The sequence below is a fragment of the Danio aesculapii genome, chromosome 8 (genome assembly GCF_903798145.1).
Source record: "Danio aesculapii chromosome 8, fDanAes4.1, whole genome shotgun sequence".
In the NCBI taxonomy this organism is placed as follows: Eukaryota; Metazoa; Chordata; class Actinopteri; order Cypriniformes; family Danionidae; genus Danio; species Danio aesculapii.
The window spans coordinates 7,714,959-7,740,057 of NC_079442.1; the positions used below are offsets into that span (position 1 = coordinate 7,714,959).

A 25,099-nucleotide genomic window follows, 5' to 3' on the forward strand; every position below is an offset into this window, starting at 1 on the left:
CTTTCAGTAGATGCGCCGCGTCTCTTATTTATGTACACATTTGTCATCTCTTTTGCTGGCTTTTACAGTTTAGTAGCTTATAAAACCTAAGTTACGGGTTTATTAAGTTTGTTTCCTGTACACCATGTCACACAGCAGCTATGGGCATTGTTCTGTTTAGGTTTTTTTTTAAAAGAAATAAAGTCAAGTCAGAAATAAAAAGGACATCAACGGAGTGGTTTGGATTATTTAAAACACACACACACACACACACACACACACACTGAATATAAAAGCGGACACTTACCAGACACTAAAGAATCGCAAGTGCCCACATTTTACAGTGTGTGATCATATCTCTGTTTCATTCTGTCGATAATGCGGTATGAGATTCCAGTGTAGCTGCCATTATGGCCCATTGGGATTTTTTTTTGCCTACCAGCTTCTACGCAAGTCACATGACTGAAAACGGTCAAATCTGAACCACCTGCTGCACACCCTTATCATGGTGTTTGTGTTTGCATGCAGACGCAGATGGAGGCAAAACACTTCAACTGCTGTATGAGGAGGTGGACGAGTCGGAAGTAGAGATTATTCATGTGCCATCACCGGCATTGGAGGAGCGGAAAGCAGATGTGTACAGATACCCCCGCACCGGTAATAACAATCACACACACACACACTGGACAAATTCTGCCATTAAGTCTGCTATTAGCTATAGTCATTAGCAAAGTCAATTGTTGTCGAAGCCAGAATTTGTGTTGTAAGGATGCAGCTCATTCAGCTTTTTCTTTTGTGTGTATTTTCTTTATATTTTATCAACAGACGTTTGTTTGTTTTAGCTGTTGATGTTAATTCTCCCCTCTCAATGTTTTCAGGAAGTAAAAACCCTCAAATTAGCCTGAAACTAGTAGAGATTCGAACAGATCAGCAGGGCAAGGTGAGTCTCCAAGCTAGCTTGCTTATTTCTTTTATTTATGCCTGGTTAAAAACAAATGTATAATGGTTTCTTATTCTTTTTGTAGATGATTAGTGCACAAAACAAGGAGCTTGTTCTCCCGTTCACCACACTTTTTCCTGGGGTGGAGTACATCGCAAGAGCTGGGTGGACAAAAGATGGCAAATTGTAAGTAACAACAAATGATAGCTATAAAGATATTCACTCTCATATCCTTTTTTTTTTTAATTATTATATTATAAAAGGAAAAACACTGCACACAAACGGTGCATCCAACATCACAGACTGCTCTAGTTGAGTCTGCATTTGAGTTTGAATTTGCTTCGCGACCCTTAGAAAAGTATCTTCTATACATGTATATATATATCAGAGGTTTTGTTTACCAGTACTGGGTCATGAATGAGTTACTACCAGGCCGCAAGAACGCAAAATTACTCTATATGTGATCCCGCTTTATTTTGAGTTTCCCCTTTAAAACAGTCAAAACATGGTCAACCATTTGCTAAAGGAGGCAACGGACACAAAACCATATTGCTGTTGAGGGTATATCTGTATTAGGGGTGTGAAGAGACACTCTACGAGATGAGACACAAGATATTTTAAGAGCCCCTATTATACATGAAATAGGGTCATATTTTGGTTGTAAGGGTCTCCAACAACAGTCTAATATGTATGCAAGGTCAAAAAAACACTTTCATTGTCTTATAATATGTCTTATAATAAAATATTTATTTTTACCTAATTATCCCAGCGACTCCCATATGAATCGTTCAGCTATTCATTTGTTCCCGAACATCGAAAGTGCTATTCCATCGCATGGTTACAAACCATGGTTAAAGTGTGTGGCTGCAGTTGAAGTTAGGTTAAGGTTGGGCAAAGCAGCTGTTGAACCCCCACGTCAAACCAAGTGACGCGCATCCTCACTCGATGTGCGGTTTAACTCCAATCTGCCTCCTATCATCAATGCTAATTTTACCCATACGCTCCACGAGAAATCTCATCGCGATTTTAATCTTGCGAGATCTCGTCACACCTCTTATCTGTACACATTTTATTAAATGTGTAGTTGCAGGTACATGTTTTTATGTAAATATTTTGAAAACACTAGGTGTATTCAAACATGGAAAAGCAAGCGGTTGCCCTGCTAACAAACAGCCTTCATCTGTGCTTAATTATGTTAATGCGCTCATGTTTTAAGTCCTTTTTTCATCCTACTGGTCCTACATTGGGTATTGATTCAGTTGATATTGGCTAATGTTGAATAAGCGAAAGGTTTGCATTTAAACAGATAGTATAGATACAAAGTCTAGGAATCAATCAAAGTATTTCATATATAAATATATATGAACTAGGGCTGCACGATATTGGAAAAATCTGACATTGCGATATTTTGTTTTTTCATATATTCATATATATTATATGAATATAAATGTATCATTTTCTCTCTTCGCAGTGCTTGGGCAGTGTTACTAGACCGCAGTCAACAGAAGCTCCAGTTAGTTTTATTACCACCGGCGCTGTTCATACCTGTGAGTGTGGATGATCCGCAGTGGGAAGAGCATGTGGAGGCCATGCCCGAAGGAGTCCAGCCTTTCATCATCTACGAGGAGATCACTGACATCTGGATCAACGTAAGATGCATCAGTAAATCTCAAGGGTTTTATCAGGTTAAATCAGACCTGTAAAGATGGCAGACTTAGGTTAATTTAGTTGAGCAATTTCAGCATTATGAATGGGACATTTGCAACTTAAAACATACATTAAAAGAGAAAATTGAAACATCTGTTTGTATTTTCCAAAACTACTAACCACAGAGTTAGAAATCAGAAAGATATCGATAATTTGAATTAATATTTTCTCTAGGATACTATACAATATTATATTTGTGCATATACATTAGATTAGTCAGTACTGAAGCCAAATCTAGAGCTAATAAAACAAAATAACTTATGATAACAGTCCAAATACGAGTAACAAAATTTATATGTTAAGGGAAAATATTAAATAAAATTTTAAAAAAAAGTAAAAGTCAAGAGAAACAAAAAAATAGATACAATTTTGTTGCAAATTTTTGTTTTGTAATATTTTGCTGGAATTTAGATGTATTTTCTTTCTATTTCTAAAGATGTTTGCTGACTAAAATATTATTTTAATGTATGTTTAATAAATCTGTTTTGTCAAATGCCTCAGAATATATGAAATACATTAACTTAGAAATGCTAAAAAAATTCATTCAACAAACATTCATTAATATTCATTGAAAAATATTCATTTTAAAAATGGAGTGTGCTCATTCATGCCAGCACTGTATTTTACAAACACCAAGTTTATTTACAGTATTATTGCTTTGATGAAAGTGAATAATTATAATTTTTAATACATGATTTACTACTCAGCGGCCACTTTATTAGGTACACCTGTCCAACTGCTCGTTAACGCAAATTTCTAATTAGCCAATCACATGGGAGCAACTCAATGCATTTAGGCATGTGGACATGGTCAAGACGATCTGCTGCTGTTCAAACCGAGCATCAGAATGGGGAAGTAAGGTGATTTAAGTGACTTTGAACAAGGCATGGTTGTTGGTGCCAGACGGGCTGGTCTGAGTATTTCAGGAACTGCTGATCTACTGGGATTTTCACACACAACCATCTCTAGGGTTTACAGAATGGTCCGAAAATGAGAAAATATTCAGTGAGCGGCAGTTCTGTGGGCACAAATGCCTTGTTGATGCCAGAGGTCAGAGGAGAATGGCCAGACTGGTTCCAGCTGGTAGAAAGGCAACAGTAACTCAAATAACCACTCGTTACAACCGAGGTATGCAGAAGAGCATCTCTGAACACACAACACATCCAACCTTGAGGCGGATGGGCTACAGCAGCAGAAGACCACACCGGGTGCCACTCCTCTTAGCTAAGAACAGGAACCACACAGGCTCACCAAAATTGGACAATGGAAGATTGGAAAAATGTTCCCTGGTCTGATGAGTCTCGATTTCTGCTGCAACATTTGGATGGTAGGGTCAGATTTTGGCGTCAACACCATGAAAGCATGGATCCATTCTGCCTTTTATCAACGTTTCAATCTGGTGGTGGTGTAATGGTGTGGGGGATATTTTCTTGGCACACTTTGGGCCCATTAGTACCAATAGAGCATCATGTCACTACCATAGTCAGCAGGGTATTGCTGCTGACCATTATGACCACAGTGTACTCCTCTTCTGATGGCTACTTCAAGCAGGATGTCATGTCATAAAGTGCAAATCATCTCAGACTGGATTCTTGAACATGACAATGAGTTCACTGTACTCAAATGGCCTCCACAGTCACCATAACTCAATACAATAGAGCACCTTTAGGATGTGGTGGAATGGGAGATTCACATCATGGATGTGCAGCCGACAAATCTGCAGCAACTGCATGATCCTATCATGTCAATATGGACCAAAATCTCAGAGGAATATTTCCAGTACCTTATTAAATCTATGCTACAAAGGATTAAGGCAGTTCTGAAGGCAAAAGGTAAACCCGGTACTAGTAAGGTGTAGCTAATAAAATGGCCTGTGAGTGTATATATTTGACAAAATCAATGGAGCATCTGGGAAACCCAAAAACTTTTGATTTTTGAAATATAATTTTGTTGGTCAAATCTGTTTGGGTTTACTAAAAATCTTGGTAGTCAAAAATCATTGATTATTATCTTGGTCCCATTTGTCATACTTGAAAATGTTGATCAGATAATTTACTCGTTTTTTGCTAAAGGTAAACTTTATTTGCAGATTGTTCTGTAGTGAGCCTTTTCAAACATGTTTTATTTCTGTATTTTTTTTTTGTTTTATTTCCAACAGGTCCATGATATCTTCTATCCCTTCCTTCAAACATCTAATGACAAGATCAGCTTCCTGTGGGTGAACGAGTCACAAACGGGCTTCTGCCATTTGTACAGAATAACGAGTCTCTTAAAGCCAGGCTGCCATCAGTGGTCCAGAGAATACAGTCCTTCAGAAGGTCAGACACTTGACCTATTGCTAAGGTGTAGAGAACTGATCATAGAAAGAACACTAAAGGCCCGAATATACTTAAAGGGATAGTTCACCCAAAGAATGAAAATTTCCTGTTAATTTACTCACTCACAGTCATCCAAGATGTAGCCATCCGTGGTCCTTGGTTATTCTCATAATGGTAATTATAAGAATTAATAAAAGAATAAAAATAAATAAACGCATACAAGCGAGTCCAAACCAAAAGTCATGACAGAATCTGCTATGATTTTTTGCTATTTAGAATTTTGTAAAAATTCTGTGGATTTATGCGGAATGATTTTGGCAGTATCCAAACTAAAACGTAATCTAAGAAATAACTTGTATTTGATGTTTACAATGCATATCCAATTAGATCCACTTATTTAATAAACAAAGCAAGTCTCTCATATATAATATATATATACTAAAAGACAGAAAATATTACTTTACAAACTTAAATCAAATTAACGTTTTCTTATTAGTCAATAATATTACGAAAATTAATTTAAAAACTCGCTCGTGGACAAGCAGGAGAATGAAAACAAAGGAACCTCCAATTTTAAAAACACAGCTAAGACATTACACCATTATAATATATACATATAATAACGAGCCATGGTCAACCTAAGCTCAAACAAACCTTGTCGTCATGCGAGTGCGAGCGGTTTCACTTTCTCCAGAGAACTTGCCGCACATCTATATTCGAAATAACAAAATTCTTGAGCTGATGATAATAACGTGCGCGTGATTATTGAAGTGCTTCTGACATTCAATCCTTTCAGAAACAGATAAACACGAGAGTGAAGGACGAAAGAACAAAGGAGAACCCGGAAAAAAAAAAAAAAAAACAGGAGCAAATGATTCTTTCAGCAACCTAAAAGATGAACAAACTGCCATTTTTAACTATTATGAACTCGGAGTGATGGAATTACTTTCTAACTAAGGTTACATGTGCTGGTGAATATTAAAGATGCAGATGAGAGATTTGCACTGACTGTAGGCTACAGTATATGTTGCGTGTTGTTTTAGAAGCCAAATAAAGGACCAAATGTACGCTGTGTGTAGTTGTTCTGTAAGTGGTAACACATCAGAGATTGTAAGGGGCTGTATGTGTTCATATATGTTGCATTTATTTATTCATTTTATATAATTGCAGACGTTACAGTAGGCTATTTCGCACCGTCATTGATCTGCAGTTATAATCAAATCCTGTTCATAGAAAGGTTAGTAATGAACGTTTATACCCAAGTATTTATGTGTATAAAGCATCTGTTTTGTGAGAAGTGCTTCTCTTATGATATGTGAACGAGCCCTACAGCTTTACTGTAGACATTTCCTCAAGCGAGAATAACGTCGACTGAAACTGGCATACACCACGCCCACCATTGGTACCCTTTTGACAGTAGAAATGCAAGTCTGATAAAGGTGACCCTTACTCACCTGTACCGTACCGTACTGTGCCAGTCATTGGAAACGGGCCATAAATTATGGGCTAAAAATCTGAGGATTTCTGTGCCTAGTCCTGACTGATCTGTGTAAGAAATTAAAGATCATTTACAATATTATTAGCTTTAATCCACAGCCTCAAACAGATCTTTGTGCATTTATGAATGTAGTCAGATTGTGGTGCTGTCGTTTTAATAACATTTGCACAAGGGCGCAAGCTTGGACGGGAGGTTAGGTGACAGTTTGTTCATAGATATTGGTATTTGTGTCACCAGCCCCCCTGCATTCACCATCAAAGCGACAGGACTACAACCAGACTTCATTTGCACATGAAAACCTTCTTAAATATTCTACTGAAGAAAGAAAGGCACCTACATCTTGGATGACCTGTGGGTAATTTAACAGGAAATGTTCATTTAGCTGAACTATCAGAACTATTTAGGTGAACTTGAAGTATTAATTTTGCATTATAAAAGGTCATGTTTTGGTTTTGGGGTTCTCCAACAACAGACTGATACGCATGCAATGTCAAAAAACACTTTCATTGTCTTATAATATGCATTTATTTTTACCTTATTATCCCAACAACTCCCATATGATTCGTTCCCAAACTCCTCCTTTGCATAAGGCTAATCTGCACTAATTGGTCCGATGACCCTGTCTGTTGTGATTGGTCGACTGCGTTCAGCACGAGACCGAGAGAAATGCCCACCACGACTATGAATTAGCACACAGAGTATGTGAGAGCCCAATGCAGGAATGCAATAAAGCAATGCAGTTAAACACCAGCATATTACTCTACTCCTAAACCTAACCCTAATTAATCAATTAATAACAGCAACACACATTCATGGCTCTATTTTGACGATCCATGCGCAAAAGAATTAAAGGCGTGTCAGAATCCACTTCTGCTATTTTAAGGGCGGAAAAATCCTTTTTGAGGATCTTCTTTGCCACTACGCATGGTCTTACAGGGTTAAGCTTATTCTCCTAATGAGTTATAGGTGTGTTTTGAGAATAAACCAATTAAAGTCTCATCTCCCATTCCCTTTAAGAGTCAATTGCATCGCGCCATGGTGCATTTGCTATTTACATGGCGGGCTTTGTAAGTGGAAAAACTGAACCTTTCACTAGAGAGAAAACAGTTAAACAGAGCATCTACAGCACGAGAATGAGAGATGAGCCTGCTCATTATTTACTTTCACTCTCGTGGATAGGGAAACGTGTTGTACGCAGAGACACCTGTTAGTCTATACATAATTATTTCGTTTAAGCGCAAAGATTTGTTTGAAAACTATTTCTAAATTCAGTTCTAATCTCCAGCAAACGAATAAATGAACAATAATAACGAAGTGTGGTCAAAAAACTGAGTTCTATCCAAATACACATGCTGTGCACATGCCATATGGTCTAAAACCTGACAGGTGGGCAAATCTAAGCTTGTTTTTATTAAAACAAATATAAATATGTATATTATAAATAATACTACTACTAATAATGACATTATACAAAAGCAAATTGATGAAGAAGGCATGTATGGCAAACTGAAGGCAAGTATGGCAAACTGTCGTAGATTATTAAAGACGCAAACCCCTCACTGCACGACAGCTGCACCTTTAGCAAACCTCCTAATTCCTGTAGCACGAGGACTTCATGATTGTTTATGAGCGTCAAAAGTGGCTGATTTGTTCGGTGAAATATTTGACTGCGTGTCACCGCATCCCAAACGACTTAATATAACTAACGAAATCTCCACTGTGCTGAGCGAAAGCGATTCTTACTGAACAGCGCATCATCGATGACGTAAGCGTCCCCAGGCCCGAATATAATGGAAGTGCGTGCTGTCGGGGGAGACGGGAGGGGGGAACAAGCGTGTTTCGGCCTGGTTCAAGGCAACTGTACATAGTGTGAGTACGCACTTAGAGGTTCCCAGATAATCAAAGAAGGGATCCCAGGTACGATAAAGTATAAAAGGTTTGTTCTTCATAGCTGTGGGGAAAGCCCCAAGTGGGTTTATGTTGCAGACTGCAAGCAGCCATTGATTTAAACTGGGGGGTTTATCATTTCCGAGCAAAGTAAATCAAAATATGAAGGTCTTTGTTCAGACAGGGATCACACATTTCAACCCCACCCACTGCAGCGCTAGGAAGTTGAAGTGTTCGAAAACACTGCAATGTCACTTTTTTGTGACCTTTTTGCCCTCAAATGAAGAATAAAAAAAGATCTTAGCTTGACGTATATATTGGGGCCATAACTGCCTTGTGTTTCTAAACTGAGCGGGAACCTTGTAATATATGTGAGTAAAGAATATTTTTTGTTTGTTTAGATGATTTCAAATGCTCGACAGAAGAGGAAGTGGCTTTAACAAGTGGAGAGTGGGAAGTCTTGGCCAGACATGGCTCAAAGGTTTGCTATTCAATGTTTTTAACAAACTGGAAACTGTTAATATATGAATCATATGGTCTTTAGTTGTAGGCGTAGAAAACAAGTAGTCATTTGACAAACGTGTGTACACAATTTCCTACTGTTTACCATTTGACTTTGTCTTCATTTGCAGATCTGGGTCAATGAAGAAACCAAACTGGTGTACTTCCAAGGCACGAAAGATACTCCACTTGAGCACCACCTTTATGTTGTGAGCTACGAATCCCCTGGAGAAATTGTCCGACTTACCAAGCCGGGCTTCTCGCACAGCTGCTCTGTTAGCCAGGTTGGTTTGTTTGTGTGCGAGCGTGCGTGGTTGTTTTTGTTGTTGTGGCAGGAGACACTAAGGTTTTTTCTATACCAAATTAGTGTTGATAAAACAACATGTAAACACAAAACGGTAAATGAACATTTTTTTTTTGCTTGTAACAGAAATATTATGCTTAACTAAAAAAAACTACAACTTGCCCCAGAACTTCAGAAGATGTATTCCAGACATAGACCGTCTGATTAAATAAATAGACATATATTTTATTTAGTTTTTTTTAGCTATATATATATATATATATATATATATATATATATATATATATATATATATATTTATATATTTATATAGATAGATAGATAGATAGATATACATATACATATATACACACACACACGTGTATGCATGCATGTATGTTTGTTTGGATGTTTTACAAATCAAGCCAAACACAATTCCATGACAAGCAGGCGCTGACTATGTGTGTGGTTTGTTTTAATATAGAACTTCGACATGTTCATTAGCCACTACAGTAACGTGAGCACCCCTCCATGCGTTCACGTCTACAAGCTAACGGGTGCCGACAGTGACCCGCTACATAAAGAGCCGGAGTTTTGGGCCAGCATGATGGAGGCCACAGGTGAGATTTTCATTTTAATTAAGATTTTATTTTATTTTTTATTATTTAACTTTTTTTTTATTATTTAACTTTTTTTATTCAAAAGGGACAATACTCATTAATCAACAGTAAAACTGTAAAAAAGCCAGAGTTATCTCATCTCTTGCCCCCTGTCAGATTTAAAAATAGGCAGTCTAATATCAAAAACCCAATATTACACATAAAATATCCCTAAAATTACATACAAAAACAGATAAGAATTTCACAAAAACAAGAGAGAAGATTTAAACACGATTACAAACTTGATTCGTTTTTAGCCGTTTCTTTAACTCTTTAAATGTATTTAGTTGTTGAATTATTTGTAATCAGGGCAGGATTAAGTCATGATGATGTCACAGCAGTGGGAACGAATAACAGATGATGCAACACCGTGTTGGATTTTCTTTTTGTGTGTGTTTTCCAGGTTGCCGACCTGATTATATCCCTCCTGAGATTTTTAGCTTTCCCGCCAGTTCCGGTTTCCGTCTGTATGGAATGCTGTACAAACCGCACAACCTGAAACCGGGCAAAAAACACCCCACCATCCTGTTTGTGTATGGCGGCCCACAGGTTGGTTTTGGGCAGAAACTGTAACTATAGATATTTGGTAAAATGATAAGTACAGTCATATATTATTTAACGGTTGCATTCTAAGTCCTGAATGTCTTCTAACATTTTCCCCATTGTTTTTTGCTTTGTTTTTTAATGTAGGTGCAGTTAGTGAATAACTCTTACAAGGGTGTGAAGTATCTGCGTCTGAACACGTTAGCATCTCTGGGTTATGCAGTGGTGGTCATTGATGGAAGAGGATCCTGCCAAAGAGGCCTCAAGTTTGAGGGGGCCCTTAAAAACAAAATGGTAAATACACTATTACACTATGCCATGTCTATTCCATGATTATAGGCATAAAAATCTACATTTTTAGCAAAGAACTATTAACATCAGAGGCACTCCTATAGGTGCTTTTGTACAAGAGGAAAGTTCCTAGAACAACTAGTGTGTAAACTTCATAGCAGTCCTTCTCAAAGTCTGGACTTCTCAGAAAAAGATTCACCTCCTTTTCATGATTCAAGACTACTCATTCTGTGCAATGAATTAAAAGTGTGAATTTCCTACATTAATGAACGCTTTTTATGAAAAAGTTTTTAGATATTTTTGGCGATGGTCCAAAAATTTATAGAAAGGTGAGATATTTAGTTTTCCTGTTTTCCGTTGCTGTCATGACATCCAGCGAACATATGATTTTAAGCCATAATCGGGTATTGGATGAGTGAGGATGTCCTTTTCCAGAAAAAAAGAATTTCAAAGATGATTGGACTGAGAGGTATGCATTAATTTTATGCTTTAATCTATCACAAAACTGTTCCTTAAAAATTCCTTAAAAATGGTCGCAAATATGACCAGGTCACCCCCATGCTACACTCCCTCCATTAGCTACCAGTTCAGTGCAGAATTTAGTTTTATTTGTATTCAAATGGCTACACAATCTCTATCCTGTATTCTTATCAGACCTTCTGCACTCTCATAACCCCTAGAGCAGGGGTCACCAAACAGTGCCCTACAGATTTTAGCTTCAACTCTAATCAAACACACCTGAACAAGCTAATCATGGTCTTACTAGGTATACTTGAAACATCCAGGCAGGTGTGTTAAGGCAAGTTGGAGCTAAACTCTGCAGGGACACTGGCCCTCCAGGACCGAGATTGGTGACCCCTGCCCTATAGGTTTAAGATCTTGTAATCTTTGTTTATTGAAAATTGCTATGCAAATGAGACCGAGCCTTTTCAGTGGTGGGTCCTTGATTAAGGAATGGCTTGCCTGTACATCTCAGAATAGTGCCATCTCTACTAGATTGTAAATCTCTTCTAAAAGTGCATTTGTTTTCCTTAGCTTTTAAGTGCTTGGCTTTTTGAAAGTGCTTTATAAATTTAACAAACCAAACTAAACAAAGTTATTAAGATATTTGGAGTTTTGAAGAGTAGAAATGTCAAATGCCGAAGCTTACCTCTTGTGTTTTGTTTATAAATTTTTTAATGACAATTTAATGTCACTTAAAATAATTGTGTTGCCAAATTCGCACTTGTTATTAATGCGAAAGGCATTTATATTGATTTATTTTCTTTAGTTTTGTCATAACTATCTTTTCCAGACCTTTGACACTAATGAAAATTTGCATTTGTAGTTCTAGGAATTACAAAAACATTCCTCCAGCACAAAAGCCACTACAGTTGTAGCTGCTGTAGGGATTATTTACAGTTTAACCCAAAGAATGACCAGTCTGTCAGATGAAGAAGAGCTGGAGTCAGATATTCAAATAAATAAATAAATAAATAAAGTTTACTGAAGATAGTTTGCAGTTTCATCAGCAGAAGCCAGCTTCAACACTTGAAAATGAGTTCCTAGGCCGCTCTGCTTCCAATCACAAATCAACATCAATTATACTCTTACATAATGTCCTTAACTGCGTCATACATAAAGGTGTTCTAAGTTGATTGGTTAAAACACAGATAGACTAGTAAAATTTCCACATGGGTGCGTGCGTACAATTCTAAGCAATATCTTAAACATATAAACATCAGACATCCACTAGAGCTGACTCCAGACCTGTGAAATGGATCCACAATCAAATATAACACACTTAAAATACAATCCGTTTCTTACCCAAGGCTGAGTGTACTCTCAGCCGTCCTTATCAAAACTGGTTAAAAACCGGTATAATACATTCAGGCAGTTATATCCTTACTACACAAAGTCTATCTTGAATAAAAAGTAGAATCACTTAAAAAAATTACCTGTAAAAACAGCTCTTTTAGATAGTATTAACTCATAGAAATAACAATAGAAACAGTTGTTTCCAGTCCTCAGCCCTTCAGTTCCACTCGCGGTCTTCGTGACCTCTGACCTAGTTTGATGGCTCCTGAAAATAGTTACAAAGAGACAGGCAAATGCACTGAACATTCTTATATCAACTAATGTGTTAACTTTATTCCTTATTCAATAAACATCTTTAATAAAGGTAGAAATCCGAATCCTTCACTGCTGTGTACAGCTGAAGTCAGAATTTTTAGCCCCCCTGTTTATTTCCCCCCCAATTTATGTTTAATGAAAAACACATTTCTAAACATAATAGTTTTAGTAACTAATTTCTAATAACTGATTTACTTAAATCTCTTTTTTATCTTTCATCTAAGTATTCAGCTTAAAGTGACATTTAAAGGCTAAACTAGGTTAAATAGGCAAGTTAGAATAATTAGGCAAATGATTGTATTTTGATGGTTTGTTCTGTAGACCAGTGTTTCCCAACCCTGTTGCTGAAGGCACACCAGCAGTACACATTTTCAAAATCTCCCTAATCAAACACACCTGAATCAGCTCATCAGAACATTGGAAGCGACTTCAAAACCTGAAATGAATGGGTCAGATAAGGGAGACATCCAAAATATGTACTGTTGGTGTGCCTCCAGGAACAGGGTGGGGAAACACTGCTGTAGACAATCAAAAAAATAAATAAAAAAATTGCTTAAGGGGGCTAATAATATTGACCATAAAATAATTTTTAAAAAATCAAAAACTACTTTTATTCTAGCTGAAATAAAACAAATATGACTTTCTCCAGAAGAATGAACATGATAGGAAATACTGTAAAAAAATTCTTGCTTTGTTAAACATCATTTGGGAAATATTTGAAAAAGAAAATAAAAACATCACCTAAAACAATCTCTTTAAAGACAAATAAATGCTCTTTCGCTAACACTTGTACCAATATTAATTGCATGAAGCCAGCCAAATCCCAGTGCAACTGGTGATCGGTGTTTATCAAATGAGCTGTGGCCTGTTGCTGTCAGAACTTGAGAAACAGTCTCACATTCAAGAGATTATCACCCTCTTTTAAAATGTCAGACAGCATGTGCTGAAAACAGGTTGCATAAATGCTTTATATAGACGCAAATATGATCATGCTGCGATTTAAGTTGCCTGAATGATTGGTTATGAAAGACGTTAACATAATTACTGAGTGACAGCTCACACCGGCTCAGACACATGATCCCAGATGTAACTTGCGGTCAGAGACTGAATTAGACACCTTCAGTTCTAACTCATATTTCCATCACTGCTTATTTGAGGTCATGTTTGTAAATTAATTTGCGTTGGAATCTGAATAATGCTTTGATTTATTATTGTTTGGTATGAAAACATAGACTGTAAAAAATATGGACGTAGTATCCGTGACGTCACCCATAGGTTTCTGAAGAGCGCAAATGAAGCTACAAATGGGCGTGGCCAACCGTTGCCAACCTGTAGATATACAGGGGGGCTAATAATTCTGAGTTCAACTGTATGAGTGAGGTTTAAAACATTCAAATGTAAATACCAATACATGCTGTTATTTTCTTCTCAACCCTCAGGGGCAGGTGGAGATTGAAGATCAGGTGGAGGGGCTTCAGTTTGTGGCAGAGAAGTACAAGTTCATAGATTTGAGTCGAGTTGCCATCCATGGTTGGTCTTACGGTGGATTCCTCTCTCTTATGGGCCTCATTCACCGACCAAACATCTTCAAGGTGAGGTTTGAAACTATTCTCATGTCTTATTCTTAACGAAATAATGGTGACAGTAAGGGATTCAATCCTGGCTTATTAGCTTGCACGTTGACTGCTAATTATAAAACGCATATTAATGGAACATTCCACTCCATGGAGCACTTTTAGCTTAGCTTAGCATAAAACATGGAACAGAATTAGATCATTAGCATCTCGCTCAAATATATCAAGTTCCTAGCTGTATCTGCCTAAAAATAGCTACTTCTTATATTTTCTATCAATCTTAATACACAATGTAACTACAGTCAAGCTATAATTATAAAATTATCTAAGCTACTTTTTTTTGTGCAAGATGTCTAATGATCTAATCCGATTCAATGATCTATGCTAAGCTAATAGTGTATTCAAAAATAGTAAATCTCGACTGTTTAACTCAACGTGTTTCTTTAATACTGTATGTTGCATGACCATATTCTACGTCTGTTATTACTACCTCAAGTCAGCATTTTTCAATTAGAATAGTCCTCACGCCCCACTGCGCTGCACATTTTGTATGTTTCTATTATCAATTCAGGGACCATATTCACTAAGCATCAAGGCTAAAAGTAGATTCAGTAAAACTTTATAATAACTACACACTATGAACCATTTATTAAGCATTAGCTAATAGTTAAGTCATTATCTGTTAAGCATTAACTCTTCATTAATAAACATTAGTAAACAGTTTATAACTGCAGCTACAAATGCTGTATTCTTAATCATTGTACTTTCATACTTTGATTTATTTTTCATTACTAAATTATTCCATTATTTACAAACCAGTCATTTAAGGGTAGTTGGTTGTTTTTTAAGATAATTCAGAATGAGTTAGTAAATCATTAATGAACTATTCAAATTAACATTTATAATTCTTATTACGTAAACATATACTAATAGTTAATTTGTATGTTAATAAATGTTTTATTAACTCAACTTCATTCATTTTTTTGATCTAATCTAAAGCGAGGACTGTTTATGCTTTATAAATTCCTTATAAATGACAATTTAAGGCTCAGTTATATTCTAAAAAGGAAAAAAGTACATAAACGACATTATTCATTTCTTTTGATACACAAATGAAACTGTATCAAATGAAAAATCTATCTTTGCAACCTTATCTAAAATAAAATTACTGTGCAGTTTAAACTTTGCATCCTATAATATTGTTAAATTATTGTATTGTTGTTTTATGCAATTTTATGTCATATTTTGACACTCTTGTCATTCAGCATTGTTTAAACTTTACAGTATTTTTACTTTTTAGATAAGATTGTATAGATTATTGTTGATTTGATACCGAGCCTTTAATTGTCATTTATAAGGGGTTTATGAAGCATTAATAGTCCTCACTTTAGATTAGGTCACAAAACTGGATGAAGTTGAGGTTATAAAGCATTTATTAACATACATAGTATTCAATTCAATTCAATTCACCTTTATTTGTATAGCGCTTATACAATGTAGATTGTGTCAAAGCAGCTTCACATAAAAGGTCATAGTAAATAGGAACAGTGTAGGTAAGTTTGTAGTGTTTAAGTTCAGTTCAGTTTAGCTCAGTTCAGTGTGGTTTAATAATCACTACTGAGAGTCCAAATACTGAAGAGCAAATCCAACGATGCGCAGCTCTACAGATCCCGAACCATGCAAGCCAGTGGCGACAGCGGAGAGGGAAAAAAAACTTCACTAAAGGCGGAAGTGAAGAAAAAAAAACCTTTAGAGAAACCAGGCTCAGTTTGTGCACGACCATTTTAATTTCTCCGCTGGCCAAACGTCTTGTGCTGAGCTGTAGTCTCAGTGGCGGAGGCTGGAAGCTGGCCTCAGCGAAGACTCGTCTGTCTCCGGAGCATCACAGGAATCAGTCTCATGTTCTCCCCTCTTCCATGACCATCACAGTAGCTGCTCAGGATTCGGCCAGGTCCAGGATATAAAAAAACCTTGGGATCATCTCGTCGTTGGTCTTGGATCGAATCAGTGACTCTGCATAGTCTGAGGGCCTCGGGAAGAGTATCCCCAGGTGGAAATGGAGAATAAAGAAAATAATTAGCGTAGCTGATGTTCACAGTGTATATCAACAAGATGCATAACCTGTGTGGAAGCCCCCTAAGTGGTGCACTAAGTGTATGCTTTATAGTAACCATTACTATATGCCTGAATAATCAGATATATAAAGTTGATTTCAATATTTATTATTTTAGTTTTTTCATTTACTACAAAGTTTATTAATCATTTACTAACTCATTCTGAATAATCTTAAAAACCACCAACTACTCTTAAATACAAATGGTTTGTAAATAATGTAATACTTCATTTAGTCATGAAAAATAAATTAATAACAAAGTATGAAAGTACAATTATTAAGCACATTATAAATGTGGTTGTAAGTCAATGATACAGCATTTGTAGCTGCAGTTATAAACTGCTTACTAATGTTTATTAATGTAGAGTTAATGCTTAACAGATAATGAATTCACTAGATGCCAATGCTTAGTAAATGATTCATAGTGTCTAGTTATTATAAAGTGTTACCTTAGATTATAACTTGCTGATTCAGGACAATATAAAAGACTTATAAAGAATAGGTCTCGATTCTAAATTTGGGACTCCTAAATGTTTCCTCTAAGAGTTTGTGTTAAAACTAGTGCCTGAATCATTTAGGAGTATTGAAGTGTACTCATAAGTCACTAAAACTAAAACACAAAGACTTAAAGCCTGCAGAGCTAAACATTAAGATATGATTTTGGTTATTGACACTCACTTTAAAGTTGCCATAAAATGGAAGTTAGGATTTTTTTATCATTTCTCCTCTATCATTACGTGCATCTATAGAAACGGTCCTTAAATGAGAAATAAATGTAGGGCGGTGCATGGTTTTGTCTTTTGGGAAATGATTGGATCATTGGAAGATGGGTGTGGCTAAAAAAAATAAAAAAATAGGGACAAATGGATGAAGTAGTGTCGTCAAAAGTATCGAATTTGGTACCAAACGATACTGAAATTTTAAAAACCTCCATTTCTCGCTAACATTCGAGCACGTTCTTAAACAGCTGATTGGCCATTTTGTTTACATGCTCAACAGAAATGACTGTGATTGGCTGTGGAGGTCATCAGATAGATGAACCTTTGGCTAGATTAATAACAGGCACAGAACTGCTGAGCACAGATCTCGAGACGTTCAAAGTCCAGAAAAGGAACCAAAAACAATTCCATGTGACTTCAAACACTTTTTTAATCAAACACTTTTTTGATCAAACATTTTATTGGGCCTAAAACCCTGAAAAAACTATTTTGTTTGCTAATATCTTCAGCGTCAGGTCAGGGTGCACATTTACTATCGGCAATGCAACGTTTATATGTCACGCCGATAATAAACGTGCATCCTAACCTGATGTACCCTAATCTGATGTGGAAGACATTGGCGAACAAAGTCAAAGTGTGGGTGAGATGGGAAATTTTCAGTGTCATGTAATTGCATAAAAATATGCACACTGCTAATTGCCCGATAATTGTGCGCACACAAATATTCCTCTAAGAAAGCCTTAAATATTCAGGTTTGAGGTTTAGTAACATTGCTGCAAAATTACCAAAAGCTACAGAGCACTCTAGTTGTTCAATAAAATTAATTCTCAACAATGTAACTTGTCTAATGATTCTGCACACAAGTGTAATAGCTGTGTATTGGATATATGCAAATAGTCAGTAGCTGATTTATTTTTATGATGTGTTAAGCAAGATACTTCGTCTGTGTTTCAGGTGGCCATAGCAGGAGCTCCCGTGACGGTGTGGATGGCATATGATACTGGCTACACAGAACGCTACATGGACGTGCCTGAAAATAACCAGCAGGGATATGAGGCAGGCTCTGTCGCGCTGCACGTCGACAAACTTCCCAATGAGTGAGTTACTGCCACTCAGGCCAGAGAACAGGACATGTTTTTTTCACCCTGGTTATGTGTTCTTGGTCTTTAACTTTAGCATCTAGAGTTGCCTGAACATTTTCAATGTTGTAATTCAGTAGATATATATATATATATATATATATATATATATATATATATATATATATATATATATATATATATATATATATATATATATATATAAACATACATATAAACATACATACATACATACACACACACACACACACACACATATATACACACAGGGATTGGACAATGAAACTGAAATGTCTGGTTTCATACCACACTAATTCATTAGTATGATGATAGGACCTCTTTTTTTGCGGCCAAATCATCTTGGGATTGACGGATACAAGTCCTGCACGATGGCCAGAGATATTTTGATCACAATGTCACAATGTGATGCTGGTGCAGGAAAACGTTTCCTGACTCGCCCTAAAGTGGCTCAATTATATTTAGGTGTGGTGACTGTGCAGGCCATGGGAGATGTTCAACTTCACTGTCAGGTTCATCAAAGCACTCTGACACCAGTCTTGCTGTGTGTATTGGTGCATTATCATTCTGATACACGACACCGCCTTCATGATACAATGTTTGAACCATTAGGTGCATATGGTCCAGAATTGTTCGGTAGTCCTTGGCAGTGACATTTACATGCTTAGTTTTATGATAAAATCTCTGTAGGTATAATTGTGGTGGAAAACATGAAACGCATGAAACACCAAAGAATGGTGGAGAGATGAAAAAATAAACATTCCTTAAAAGCTGTATATCCTATTTGCTATTATTATATTACTATTATTATTATATTATATTATTATATTAGCTATTATATCCTATTACTCAAATTTGAATGATTTGTCTAAGAAAAAAGCATTTTATGTGAGATGCTTCATTTCATTAAGTGTTCATTTTGAATTATTTCTGAACAAATATAGCACCATGTCCTAACAACACTCGACGCGACAAGATTCCAGCAACAAGCAATTTGTCTGTCTGCACCAAAAGTGACGCGACATAACAGAAACATTTTAAATACCAGCCACTGCACTCCCAAACGAAATATTTAAGGCTTTTAATCTAATTAATACATATTAAAACTCTTTAACATTATTAATGTTAGCTACTGGGTGACTGATATTGTTGGTCACAGTTCTGACTTTCATTTTCAAACCGTCTGCTAGTTATTTTATTTTCAAGCTCTGAGGTGAACTATCTTCTGCTGCTTTTAGTAGTATGGCAATAAATGTCCTGTCAAATGGCATTTAAACTCAAATTGGGAGCATTTAACACTGAATAAAGCATGTGATCTGTACCGGAGGTGATCATTGTCATAGTAGTATCTGCTGTTGTTCTGCCACGACATTGTGGAAATAGAAAGCATTTCTTAAATAGAAACTGAGTGTCATGTTTAGGACAGAAACTTTTTTTAACATAGAATAGATAGCTTTATCACGTTTTCGCATTGCTCCGTTGCATGTTGTTAGGACACAGTGTAAGTGTTATACTTAAATATACACGGAAATCATGTAATATGTCCCAAAACCTGAATCTGGATGTTTTTTTAAATATATTAAAAGATATATACACACTAAAATGTATACACTATTAATCAGACATCACAGTACACTGAGTAGATTGTATGCAAAAGGGTAACTTATAAAGCTTATGAGCTTAACTCATGTCGATTTTTCAGAGTTCTTATAGGTGCATTATGCAAGTCTGACATCCAGTGGTTTAACTAGGTATTGCACTCCTGGTTCAAAACGCACGCAAGAGCAGGTTGCCAGATTAAGGACACCAACAAAGGCTGATTTAAGTTGTGTTCTAAATTAAAGCAACGCGATAGAATATTTTCCATATTAAACCGAGCCAACACAGATCAGTGATTCAGCATGTACATTTAATAATGTTAAAGAGGTTTAATATGTATTAATTAGGTTATAAACCTTACCATTTCGTGAGTGAGTGCATATTCTGTGCTTATGAATTGCTGTATTTAAAATGTTGTCGTGTTTCGTCAGGTGCAAACAGCCAAACTGCTTATCACTGCAAATCTTGTCATATAGCGTGCTAAGACATGGGGTTACAATGATACCTGCTCACCTAATGATTACGTTTGTAATATTTATATAATTTGCTAATCAGTAACCACCTCACGTTGAACTCTAAATCTGTGACTCATTTCGGAGTCTTCTACTGTCCACCAGAGGTCGCATTTTTAGTCATGGACGCATGCTTTGAGATTCTTCATGAATAATGCATGAATGAAATAGATAGTTTTCCACCAAGGCTACCCGGGGTGCTGAAATATAATTGACTAAACTGGCATTGGGCGAATAAAATGACCAAAAGAAAGACAGTTGTTCAGATTCAAAGCAGAATATCTGACTGCAGTATGGTTTTTCAGATAAAAGAATGTTCACTTGTCATGTTTTTTTAATATCTGCAAACATATTATGGTATTTTTATGCTTTAGAAGAGTCAAAAACTTACATACAGCATCTTTAATGTTTTTCTTTTTCCAGTTACATCATATAAACTCCTCCCAGAATGCATTATCATCGCAATTTGTAATATTTTCACTGTTATAACTAGAGTTTTGCTTTATTTTTCTTTCCCCCTAGGCCAAACCGATTATTGATTTTACATGGGTTCCTTGATGAAAACGTGCACTTTTTCCACACCAACTTCCTGGTGTCTCAACTCATCCGTGCAGGAAAGCCATATCAGCTACAGGTTTGAAAACGGACTATTAAATAATTACATTTTTTATATTATCCTCAACCGCATAAACAATTACATGTCGTCTGCAGATCTACCCCAACGAAAGACACAGCATCCGCTGTCCCGAGTCCGGAGAGCACTACGAGATAATGCTACTGTACTTCCTTCAGCAGCACCTCTGATGCGGGCCTTCTCCATTTTTTCCCCATCATCCTCCACTACCCTCAGCCGCATTCGCTGGTCACCCCCGACTCATCTTTTGCTTTCTCGCACTCTTTCTGGAAGGAGTGTCTCTGCAGCAGCCACAAACAGACTCGTCCCCCCCAAACGTTGTGTAATTGTGCGCATGTCGGCACACTTTTAATAGAAAGGACACATCCGAGTACGGAGAAGAACCCAGTAGCTCATTAACCTCATTTCTTTTGGATTATGTGCCACATCTAGGTAATATTTCAAGCTCCCTTTGAAACACTGATTATGTTGCCAAATGTGTCTTTATTTTTTAAATTTGTAGTTAGCGGCTTATCACAACACAGAGACTGGATTTCTACACGTACATACAGAAATGCTCTTACCCCTCCCCCAATCCTTCCCCCGTCCTGTTAATTGCTCATCTAACTTAAGCTTTTTCAGTTCTATGAATGCAGTCGTGTTTCGGTCCAACATGAATTCCAGCGTCGCCGTTAGCCGCGCTCGTGCGGCTCTCACGTAAGGACACCTCACACTACTACCTGCAGTTCATATTTTAAGTGTGTATTATTAAAGGAACTTATTTTTTATGACATCGTGGTCTTTTTGTCTTGTTTACTGCTGCAAAGTCCGCAGGAAATCAAAAGTTACTATGTTTATTTTGCTAGCGCACATTGTTCGTGTTAGTTTATTTTGCTAGCGCACATTGTTAGTGTTAAGGCCCGTTCACATCGGGACGCTTTTTGCTCGCGTTTTCTTTCGCCGTTTAACGCCTCGTGACCAAGTAAAGGGCGCCAATGTGATCGTGCACATCAACGTGCAAAACGGCAGGCGTAAAAGCGTTATTTTTTAAAGAAACGCCTCATGTTTGTTTTTTTTTTGGTTTGACGTCAAGGAGTGATTTTGCATACTCATCTGCTTGACACCAGTGAAAATCGATTGGGTTTGAATCTGGAAAAATGTCTTAGAAAAACTCTGACGATAAACGTAAATGAAAAGCATCCCAGTGTGTACGAGCCTTTAACGGTGACCTATTGTGTCCCTTTTTACAAAATGTAAAGTAAGTCTGGGATGTCCCTAGAGTGTGTATTTGAAGTTTCAGCTCTAAATACAACACAAATAGTATTGTATAACTCTTTTAAACGGCCCCTTTTAGGCTTCAATCCTAAAGGCTGATTAATACTTGCGTCAAGCACATGCGTATGCATCGGCGCAGCCTTTGCGCAGGCGCGTAGTCCTCACCGTGGCTGACACCTGTCAAAAAATGTAACTGCACATCGCAAAGATAAGTAGCGCAAGCTCTGTGATTGGTCGGCTTGGTACCGGTGACGAGCATGGCGGAGCTGAGAACCCCGTTCCCAATGGAGCGAGTGTTTACAAGTGTCGAGTCCTGTGATGGAACTCTAGTTGGAAACTTTTGTTTTGTGTTCACCTCATGATTAAAGTTGTTGCACGTCTACTGGTTCCTGCCTCTGAATGAGTGAGTTTAGCTACTTGTAGCGATCAGAAAAAACAAAATGCTCTCGAAGAAACTTGACACAGAGGAACATAAAAACCTACTGCCAGCTTGCTAGTGCACATTGTTAGCGCAAGTTTATTTTTCCAGCCCACATTGGGACGCTTTTTGCTTGCGTTTTCTGTCGACATTTAACGCCTCAGTGACTAAGTAAAGGGCGCCAATGTGATCGTGCACATCAACGCGCAAAACACCAGGCAGTAAAAGCATTATTTTTAAAGAAACAGCCTCGTTTGTTTTTTGTTTTGACGTCAAGGAGTGATTTTGCATACTTTTCTGCTTGACACCAGTGAAAATCGATTGCGTTTGAATCCGGAAAAACGTCTTAGAAAAACTCTGACGATAAACGTAAACTGAAGAACCGCCCCAGTGTGTACGAGCCTTTAACGGTGACCTATTGTGCCCCTTTTTACAAAATGTAAAGTAAGTGTGGGATGTCCCTAGAGTGTGTATGTGAAGTTTCAGCTCTAAATACCACACAAATAGTATTGTATAACTCTTTTAAACTGCCCCTTTTAGGCTTCGATCCTAAAGGCTGATTAATACTTGCATCAAGCACATGCGTATGCATCGGTGCAGCCTTTGCACAGGCGCGTAGCCCTCACCGTGGCTGACACCTCTCAAAAAATGTAACTAGCACATCGCAAAGATAAGTAGCGCAAGCTCTGTGATTGGTCGGCTTGGTACCGGTGACGAGCATGGCGGAGCTGAGAACCCCGTTCCCAATGGAGCGAGTGTTTACAAGTGTCGAGTCCTGTGATGGAACTCCAGTTGGAAACTTTTGTTTTGTGTTCACCTCATGATTAAAGTTGTTGCACGTCTACTGGTTCCTGCCTCTGAATGAGTGAGTTTAGCTACTTGTAGCGATCAGAAAAAACAAAATGCTCTCGAAGAAACTTGACACAGAGGAACATAAAAACCTACTGCCAGCTTGCTAGTGCACATTGTTAGCGCAAGTTTATTTTTCCAGCCCACATTGGGACGCTTTTTGCTTGCGTTTTCTGTCGACATTTAACGCCTCGTGACTAAGTAAAGGGCGCCAATGTGTTCGTGCACATCAACGCGCAAAACGCCAGGCATAAAAGCATTATTTTTTAAAGAAACACCTGACTTTCGTTTTTTGTTTTGACGTCAAGGAGTGATTTTGCATACTTTTCTGTTTGACACCAGTGAAAATCGATTGCGTTTGAATCCGGAAAAACGTCTTGGAAAAACTCTGACGATAAACGCAAACGAGAACCGCCCCAGTGTGTACGAGCCTTTAACGGTGACCTATTGTGCCCCTTTTACAAAATGTAAAGTAAGTCTGGGATGTCCCTAGAGTGTGTATGTGAAGTTTCAGCTCTAAATACCACACAAATAGTATTGTATAACTCTTTTAAACTGCCCCTTTAAGGCTTCGATCCTAAAGGCTGATTAATACTTGCGTCATGCACATGCGTATGCATCGGCGCAGCCTTTGCGCAGGCGCGTAGCCCTCACCATGGCTGACACCTCTCAAAAAATGTAACTACACATCGCAATGATACGTAGCGCAAGCTCTGTGATTGGTCGGCTTGGTACCGGTGTTGAGAACCGCGTTCCCAATGGAGCGAGTGTTTACAAGTGTCGAGTCCTGCGATGGAGCTCCAGTTGGAAACTTTTGTTTTGTGTTCACCTCATGATTAAAGTTGTTGCACGTCTACTGGTTCCTGCCTCTGAATGAGTGAGTTTAGCTACTTGTAGTGTTTAGAAAAAACTAAATACTCTCGAAGAAACTTGACACAGAGGAACATAAAAACCTACTGCCAGCTAGCATTTCGGAAGTGTTATTGCTGAGCAGCTCGCAGAACTATAAATGCCCAACTACGGCATGGGTCACACCAATCGCTCGACGCAGAGGTATAAAGCAGCCTTAATTGTGCCATTTTGGTGACTGTCGCTTTAAATTCAAATGAGATTGTGGTCTTTTTCAAAAGAGGGCGGTGCTCTGGAATGGAAAACCTCTGATTATGTCAGTTGGACGGCTTGGGTGAAATATATTTAGCCACGCCCCTCAAACCATTAATCATACTGAAATAAGTCTGCAGCAACATCCAGTTTCACATGGACTTTAAAGTCCGTGTGAAATCAATATTTTCAATGTTTATTATGCTAGCTCACATTGTTATTTTTAAGGCGAATTATTAATTAATGAAGTTTATTTGATTAAAAAAAATTTTTTTGGTATCAATTAGTCTGACTATTTACTTTTGTCTTTAGAGTGTGGCTGTTCTTCTACTGACGTCAGCCTGTGGGCTTCCACATGGCCATATTAAAACCTCCAACTGTTACCGTTAGTCTGCTATGAGGGAATGATGTTTAAAATGAAAGCCCCACCCAAACTCAATATCCAGTTTCAGTTGCATCAACTACTGAAATTAAAGTCTCAGCAACTTCA

The 25,099-nt window shown here is 37.4% G+C and overlaps 1 protein-coding gene across 2 annotated transcripts in view; it reads left to right on the plus strand.

Annotated features, from left to right (window-relative positions):
- Nucleotides 1-21,757, plus strand: part of dpp9 (dipeptidyl-peptidase 9) — a 43,944-nt gene extending 22,187 nt beyond the window's left edge. For both annotated transcript variants that reach the window (XM_056463105.1, XM_056463106.1), the window contains exons 8-21: nt 508-636; nt 858-919; nt 1,005-1,105; nt 2,391-2,568; nt 4,785-4,944; nt 8,731-8,810; nt 8,962-9,114; nt 9,598-9,733; nt 10,176-10,321; nt 10,463-10,609; nt 14,158-14,310; nt 18,079-18,221; nt 20,876-20,987; nt 21,065-21,757. In XM_056463105.1, coding sequence (XP_056319080.1) covers nt 508-636; nt 858-919; nt 1,005-1,105; nt 2,391-2,568; nt 4,785-4,944; nt 8,731-8,810; nt 8,962-9,114; nt 9,598-9,733; nt 10,176-10,321; nt 10,463-10,609; nt 14,158-14,310; nt 18,079-18,221; nt 20,876-20,987; nt 21,065-21,157 — 1,793 coding nt within the window. In that variant the 3' untranslated portion in view covers nt 21,158-21,757. The remainder of the gene's footprint in view (nt 1-507; nt 637-857; nt 920-1,004; nt 1,106-2,390; nt 2,569-4,784; nt 4,945-8,730; nt 8,811-8,961; nt 9,115-9,597; nt 9,734-10,175; nt 10,322-10,462; nt 10,610-14,157; nt 14,311-18,078; nt 18,222-20,875; nt 20,988-21,064) is intronic.
- The last annotated feature ends 3,342 nt before the right edge of the window (nt 21,758-25,099 follow it).